Source organism: Aphelocoma coerulescens, chromosome 29 (genome assembly GCF_041296385.1).
Source record: "Aphelocoma coerulescens isolate FSJ_1873_10779 chromosome 29, UR_Acoe_1.0, whole genome shotgun sequence".
Taxonomy (NCBI): Eukaryota; Metazoa; Chordata; class Aves; order Passeriformes; family Corvidae; genus Aphelocoma; species Aphelocoma coerulescens.
This window is the reverse complement of record NC_091042.1, coordinates 808157-816225: the sequence shown is the minus strand read 5'-3', so window position 1 is coordinate 816225 and position 8069 is coordinate 808157. Positions and strand designations below refer to the sequence as shown.

Sequence of the window (8069 nt, the reverse complement as noted above, 5' to 3'; positions counted from 1 at the left end):
GGACACCACCTACAACGCTTCCTTTAAGGAAAACCAACAACAAATTAATGAAAAGGGATTACAGACAAAAAGGAGAAACAAGAAAAAAGGTAAAAAGTCTTCTCTCTGTCGGGGGCCTGAGGAAGGCCCAACCTTCCCTACATGCTGGGGAAAAACCCACCCTCGGGCGAGGGAAGCCCACACTTTCTCCCCTCCCCCCTGCACTGATCCCCAACAGGCACAGCAAGCCCAAAGCAAACAAGCGGAGTGGAGCAGCCCAAGCCCTTCCTTTCCTGCAAAACAAAGCAGCCCGTGCACAGCTCCTGGAGTGCCACATCTGCTCCTGCCATGGGGGCTTGTTTGTGTCGGGCTGGCTGCCCCAGCCCCAGCCCCAGCCCGGGGAACAGTGGGTGGTGGGGGCTGTTGGCAGGGCCAGGGGCCGACTCTCATTTCCTAAGCACCCCAGCCCATCCTGCCCGCCCTGCCGAAAAGCAGCTTGGCAGCCGGCTGAAGAATTAGTTGCATCCGCCCCAGCCAAGGGGGGAACCTTTGCTTCCCGGCCAGGCCGTGCAATGCCCAAATCCGGGAGCATCCCCCTGGCTGTGGACTCATCTGTAAATTCGCTGTGGAGCCTGGCTTTGAAGAAGGTGCCAGAATCGAAGCCCATCATCTTCAGCTTGCCGGTGGCCAGGTCGAGGAAGAGCTTGCCATCCTTGACGTCGTCCTCCATGTCTCCAGCAGCAGCAGGAGTACAGCTTCTCCAGGGGCTCCTTCTTCCCTGCGGCTGAGAGCAGGCTGTCAGTGCCCCGCCCAGGGCCCCGGCTGTCAGTGAAGCAGGACAAGCAAAAGCAGCTTGCACGGCGGCCACCAGTGCTGGGAAGAGCAGCTCAGCGCCAGCACAAGGGCTGCGGGTCCCCATCTGACGACCCCTGCGCAGCGATACAGGCAGGGCAAAAAAGCCTGCGTTTCTTGGCTTCTTCTGGCCAAGGCACGTGTGGAGCTGTAACTTACCGGCTCCCTGGATCAAAGTGTGCCTGTGGCTCTCTCCCTTCTTCTATGGATGATGAATATCCTGCAGCCAAGGATCACACGACAGGTCTTCTAATGAGGGCCTGTCCAAGGAGTGCAGGGACAGACACCATCTGATCAGTTCCTTGCAGTCTGTGGGGAGAAACCAGAAAGCGCCGGTCAGTTGCAGAAGGCTCCTGTCCGCTTTGCCCCACTATTGCCATGCCCAGGCCATGCCATGGGGGCTCCGAGCTGTGCCTGAACTTTCCCATCCATTCTTTGTTTTGGAGGAGAGCAGGAGAGCGGGGCATGTGCCACCTCCTCGGCAGCTGCCAGAGCGGGATGCTCATGAGCCCGCTGCTGTCTCCCAGTACTGCAATTCCCCCCGTGCCGCAGGGATGAGCATCCACCTTGAGAGAGCCGTTCTGGGAGCGACAGCTGGCCCCAGCTGATGTTCCGGCCCTTCGGGAACGGGTGCCGCCCGCAGACCATCTGGTGCAGCACGATGCCCAGGGACCAGACGGTAGCTGCCTCGCCGTAGTACCAGCCAAAATGGGTCCATTCCGGGGGGCTGTATGATGGTGTTCCTACGGAATAGAGAGGCACTTCATTAGCGGGATGCTGCCTGCTCCCGGAGCCTCGCCCCAGCATCCCTGGGCACGCGGGGCCGCACCAGTGGCACGCGGCATGACCCGCTGCCCTCTCGCCAGCGCCTGTGACTTGTGGACAAACTGGGGGTTGTAAAAGAAGCCACCGGTGTCACAAGAGGGCAGCGGAAGCCCCGGCAAGGCCCGAGCATTCCATGCAAAGGGAAAACCCGCTCAGTGCCGGGGGTGGGAAAACCATGCCTTCACCCTCCCTGCCTGCATTGCCCAAAAAAAACATTCTGAAGCCAAGGCAAACAAGGCGAGCTGAGCAGTCCAAGCCGGTTCTCGCCTGCACACCAAACCGGCGGGTGCACAGCTTCTGGCCCTCCCCTCTCTGCTACCCCCACCCACGGGTGTGTTTTTGTCACACTGGCTGCCCCAGCCCCAGTGCCAGTCCTGGGCAGAGTGGCTGGCGAAGGCTGCCAGCAGGGCTGGAAGATGGCCCCCCGGCCACCCGCACTCAAAAGCAACTGGGCTGAAAACTCGGTCCCATGACTGGCATCAAAAGGGAGAATCCCCGCTGCCACAGCCAGGTTGGGCCGCGAGATGCCGGCACCGGGAGCCTACCCCGGCGAGGACTCACCTGCAAAGCTGGTGTAGGCTGTGTCTTGCAGGTAGGTGCCGCAGCCAAAGTCAATCAATTTGGCCTGGCCCGTGGCCAGGTCAACCAGGATGTTCTCTGGTTTCAGGTCCCTGTGAAGGACTCCGCAGCTGGTGCAGTGCCGCACGGCCTCCAGGACCTGGCGGAACAGCTCCCGTGCCACCTCCTCGCACAGGAAGCCCCGCGCTCGAATGAAACGAAGCAGGTCCTGAGACTGCTCCGGCCGCTCCATCACCAGCACCACGTTGCTGGGGAGCTCGAGCCACTCGAGGAGCTGCACCACACCAGGGAAGCCGGTGGACACCTTGTCCAGCAGCACGACCTCGAGTGGTGCGCTGGTGCCGTTGGGCTGCGGGAGGAGCACGATGCCGTCAGTGGGGCTGATGCCGTGCCAGGGCTCGGGAAGCCCTCGCCCAGCCCGGGATGCTCTGCGCCCTCCGCTGCCCCCACGCCCGCTCTCCCCCGAGGCGTCCTGGCGCCTTCCACCCTCCCGGGCCTCGGCTTATCCCCGCCCGTCATGCCCCGCCTTCTCCCGCTGCCCACCACCCCCACCCACCCCCCCCCGCTCACTCACCAGCTCGCCCCAATGACGGATGCGGGTCCGTGGCACCCATTTGATGGCCACCTGCAAGCCAAGGGGAGCGGCGGGCTGAGCTCGCCGCCCGCCCTGCCGAGCCCCATCCTCCTTCTCCTGCGCCCTCCTCCGCCCCCCTCCTCCTGCGCCCGCCGCCGGCCCCGCCACTCACCGGGGCGCCGTCCGAGAGCCGCGTGGCCGCGAAGACGCTGCCGAAGCCGCCGCGCCCCAGCAGCGAGCCCTCCAGGTAGCGCTCCCTTAGGCCCTGCAGCGCATTCCCTGCCGGCGAGACGCGGCTGTCAGCGCTCGGCCCGGGGCCAGGAACGGCCGCCGGGCGCTCCTCAACCGCCCCGGGCCGGGTATCCCCAGATGCTGCCTCTTTCGAAGGGGACACCGGCGGCTCGGGGGCGGGGGCCGCGCTGCCGAGCGGAAGAGCTCGGACCGGGGAAGACGCCGCGGACGCGGCGGGAGCGGCCGCGCCGTCTGTCTCCTCGGCGGGTCCCGGGAGGAGCGGGGGCCGGGGCCGGGGCCGGGGCCGGGGCCGGGGCCTGGGCCGGGCCAGCCGGGGCCGGGCCAGCCGGGGCCGGGCCAGCCGGAGCCAGAGGCTAACAGTGCTGCCCAAGAGGCAGGCACTGATGCCCGCCCAGCGGCGCCACCGCCAGTAGGGCAAGAGCCGGGCGGAGGCGAGACCGCGGCGGGACGCCCGGGGGCGGGGAGGGCGCAGCCCCGCCCGGGGCCGGGGGCGGGCCGGGGGCATGGCCCCGCCTGGCATGGGGAGAGGGAGGCCGCGGAAGGGGCGGAGGGGGTGGAGCACTGAAGGGAGAGCGGGACAGGGGATGCGGGACACTGGAAGAAGGAGAGGAGGAACAGGAGAAGGAACGCAGAGGGTCTGGAGAACCGCTGCTCCTGTATTGCTCTTCTGCTGCTGCCGCTGCTGCCGCTGCTGCTGCTGCCGCCGCTGCCGCTGAAGCGCTGGGAGCGTTGGTCCGCGTGTCCGTGTGTCTGTTGCCCGGGTGTCCGTTTTTCCCCCGCGCGCCCCACGGCCGAGCCCCGCGCGCCCCGGGCCAGCACGGGCCGCTCCGGGGCCGAAGCGGAGTCCCGGAGCATCTCTTCCTCCCGCAGCCTCGCCAAACGCACCGTCTTGTTTAGCTTCTTCTTCGCCAGATTGTAACTCTTCCTTGCGGCAATCTTGCAACTTGCCCCTGCTGCTGCTGGCTCGCCCCGCGCCGCGGTCTCTTGCTCGCGAGCAACCAAAGCGCTGTCCGCGCTTTTCGCCTGGAGCAGAGCAAAGTGCTGAATGAGGAGCCTGCCAGCGCCAGGCAGAGGCAGCCCCGTGGGAGGGCAGAGCAGGACGTGAGGAGGGAGACGTGCAGCCCCTGCGCGGTGCAGCGCTGCTCCCCGGCCGCTCGGCGTGGGCAGTGCGAGCGGCGGGGCCGTGCCCGGCGCGGTGCCCTCGTCGCCAGGGCTGTTGCTGTTTTCTTGTCCGGTTCCAGGTGAAAATCGGAGACTGCCGATAGGAGGCTTCAAATAAAAGAATGGAAACACTCTTTTTGCTGAGTTCTGATGCCGGTCCAATAGAGCAGCTAAGCTCTCAGCTGTTTGCCTCCTCCCTGCCAATCCAGCACTTTCAGCCTGGAGCAAAGGCCCTCTCTGCAAAGAAACTGCTGGCTGGTTTCCTTCTCCTGCTGTTCATTGACACAGGTAGAAAAGCAGACTAGTTTGGATGCTGAGTCTGTCCAAACAGACAGTGAGCTTTGCCATGTGAAGCCAAGACACGGAGTCTTGAGCCCTGCGACAGTGTCATGGGAATCGCCTTTGTTGCTGCTGCTGTCTATTGTCACTGCTGAGGGTGCAGTCCCATGGGAGCACATGCCCTGTCTCTAGAAGCCAGAGCCGAGCAAGGCACTGGGCTCTAAAATCTTCCCTTGGCAGGCTTCTGGGGTCTCCAGCATTGCTTTCAAAGCCAAACAGGGAGAAGGCAAGCTGTGTGTAGCTCTTGGTATTGTAGAGTGTCTCAAACTTGCTAAGTCCTAGGTGTTTGAGGTAAGATCAGTTTGGAAGGACTGTGAGGTAGAACTAGTGCAAGACAGAAAAGGGGAGCATAGAAGGGAAGCAATTAATAGTATACGGGAACATCTTGGGTTGTTTCTTTCCGTTTGCATGTCCCTTCTGGGAAGCTGTTTTGCTTTTGCAAGAATCTTGTCCACAGTGATGTTTGCTCTTTTCAAGACCCTTTCCTGGAGACCGAGCTGGAGCTCCTGTCACAAGATGTGCCATCACATGCAGCTTCTCTTGGCTTGCCACACTGTGCGTGCAGCAGGACTCTTGCAGCAAAGCAGGACCAAGGTTTTGAGAGCTTGACAACTTGTTCTTTCTCCTCCTGGTGGACTAGCGAGCTGTGCCGTGGGTAAGGTTTTCGTCGTTACTGTTGTAGGCTAAGGAAACAGGAGGAGGGGGTAGCAGTAATTGTTAGGCTGGCTGAATGGAGAGAAAGAATCTCCGGAGCCTGCAGCCAGAAGTGGAGAGCTGGGGGCTAATCCTTCCAAGCTCTCAGTGGACATCTTGCAAGTGAGCTGGACTGTGAAAATGGTCTGACAGAGGCAGTTGGTTTCTGAGTTCAGCGTAGATACTTGCACATCTGGTGCGTTGGTGCTCAAATCGAGAGTGCAATCGGTTCACAGGAAGCAGCAGAAGAAGCTGGAGCCCGCCGAGCAGGCGACTGAAAGAATCTGCAAAGGAGAAATGCGGGAAATGACTTGGTGTACCTTGCCTGGAAGAAGGGTAGTTTTTTCGAATAATTCCTAATCCGTTCCCTTGGCTTTTGACTTTCCTAACAAGGCCATTTGCATCCCCGATTCAGCACGAAGCGAGAGGCCCGGGCTTACGGAAGTGCGCCAAAGATTCCTCCGCAGTGACGCTCAGGTGGAAAGAGGAGCGGGGCGCCTGAGCAGCCTCCGGGGAAGCATCCCGCGAGGTGCAATTTGCGCCGTGCTGGGAGAGGAGCAGGGGGAGAAGGATGGGCCTTGCGTAGCAGCAGCAGCAGCAGCAGCAAGTTTGGGCCGCAGGACATTGGGCCTGCGCCGCTGCCCCACAATGGGCGGGCGTGTTCCCGGGGCTGCGGCCCTGGCACCGCGTCCGCTGAGCTGCCGACGCTGCGGGAGCTCCCCGGGCTGGGCTCGGGTTCCCGCTGGGACTGGGCAGCAGGCTGTGCTCTCACTGTGGTCAGCAGCAGCGGGACGTACCTCTGGACATCCACGTCTCCTGCTGCTGGGAAGAAGCAATGAAGCGAGTGCAGAAGTTCTGCTTCCTCTTTCTCCCGGTGGATTTTTTTGTTTCATTCCACACTCCAGAGGCAATTTCTGTGCTGGCCTCTGGCAGCTGATTCTATTTCAAGAGCACCAGCAACAGGGCTGTGTTTGAGCGCTGTGAATGTGGCCTGTATGGCTTTCATTCTCCTCGACTTTTTGCTTATAGACCTGTGAACATTTCAAGATCTGCTAATCAGGATGCCTGCAACAAAACATCTGAATTGCCCATCAGAAAAGCACTGTGGCTAGCACCGATCAAAAGAGGCAATTGCAGTTTTTCAGATAAAATTCAAGTGGCAACCAGAAGAGGGGGAAGAGCAGCCATGATCTGTAATTCCCAAGGCAAATGCAAGAAAAGCCTCCTGCTGTCACCTGAGGATGAGTGAAACGGTGCTGGGAACAGTGCTGGAAGCGGATCCTTTCTTTCCCTGAAGGTTGCATCAGGGCAGCACAGCCGGGCTCTGAGGAATCAGGTCTGTTTGTGGCTGATTGTGTCTCTAGTCCAGAAATTCACCGGGAAAAACCTCTTGGGAAGCCGAGGCACAAGCAGGTGGGAAGGGGCTGGCGCTGCTGCTGCTCTTGGCCAGGAGCCCCGGCTGTGCCGGTACAGGGCCCACTGCGCGGTGGCTCCTGCTGCTGCCAGAGCTGGGCGGGTCTCAGGGACAGGGAATGGACACGGGGGACAGCAAAGGCTGTGGGGGGCTGCAGCGATGTTCACACATGGGCCAGCGCCAGCACAGAGCTTCAGCCCCGCAATTATCCCAGAGGGAAATGCTGGGGAAAGGCTCCATTTCAGCTTTCCTTTACTCATCACTGTGAAGTGACCAAAATAAAAGGAGAACAAGCAGAGCCCGATCTCTTCTCCTTCGGAAGGAGTCCCACGCCTTGGGCTGTGAGAGGCCATGAGGGTTTGTTAGGGGCTGTGAAGGGTCATGAGGAGTCGTGAGGGGCCGTGAGGGGCCATGAGGGGCCGTGAGGGGCCATGCGGGGCCGTGAGGTGCTGTGAGGGGCCATGAGAGATTGTTAGGGGCTGTGAGGGGCCATGAGGGGCCATGAACTGTGAGGGACTGTGAGCTGCCATGAGGGGCCCTGGGGAGCTGTGAGGGGCATTGAGGGGTCATGAGGGGCTGTGAGGGGCCTTGAGGGGCCATAAGGGTCTCTTAGAGGCTGTTGGAGGCCAGGCGCCTCATGGAACCAAGGGTCAGTTATGACACTGTGCAAGCAAGGAGATCATGGTTGACAGTACAGAACTTCATGGAACCACAGGCCCATTGTTACACAGCAGGGCCGCAGAAGCAAGGAGATCATTGTGACACTACACAACCTCATGGAATCAAGGCGTCCATGTTACGCTACTGAACCTCATGGAGCCAAGGGTCCATTGTGACACTGCAGACCCAAGGAGACTGTTGCTGACAGTACGAAAGTTCATGGAACCAAAAGTCCATTGTGACATCGTGGGGCCTCATGGAAGTGTGGAGACCATTATGACACTTTGTTACTATCCGATTTACACCCAGAAGGGCAAAGAAAACAAAATCTCTGCGTATAAAAAGGAAAGAACTTTGAAGGTTGAAAATATTCCCAGAGACGAGATTAAAACCAAACGAGATTAAATGTTGGTGCCAAAAAAATGGGTATCTGTTTATCTAATGGTAAGAGAGGCAAAGAGAAAGAAGGAGAAAAGTAGAGAAGAGTTAGAAAAAGCCAAGGTTACTCTAAAAGCATAGGATAAGTCACCACCACACTGTGCTACCTTTGTTGCTGCTGAGACAGGGTGGGGGAAGTGGAGAAGTTTTTGCCTTTTTTTTTTCTGCTGTTTGAAGCGTCTTATCTGCCTCTTCCCATCTCTGGAGCAGTTTGGCTGGAAAGCGGCGGCCCGTCCTCCGAGATGCAGGCTCCATGCTTGCAGCTGAACCTCGGTCCGCCTGGGACGAAGGAGCAGGGGTAGG

The 8069-nt window shown here is 60.3% G+C and overlaps 1 protein-coding gene across 1 annotated transcript; it reads right to left on the bottom strand.

Moving 5' to 3' along the window:
• Positions 1 to 655: 655 nt before the first annotated feature.
• LOC138100074 (serine/threonine-protein kinase pim-1-like) lies at positions 656 to 3581 on the bottom strand. The gene is made up of 6 exons (XM_068997769.1): positions 2982 to 3581; positions 2810 to 2860; positions 2218 to 2584; positions 1398 to 1574; positions 991 to 1140; positions 656 to 763 (listed from the first exon to the last, which is right to left on the bottom strand). The coding sequence occupies exons 1-5, from the start codon at positions 3579 to 3581 to the stop codon at positions 1034 to 1036; spliced, it is 1302 nt and encodes a 433-aa protein (XP_068853870.1). The 3' UTR covers positions 656 to 763; positions 991 to 1033.
• Positions 3582 to 8069: the final 4488 nt, after the last annotated feature.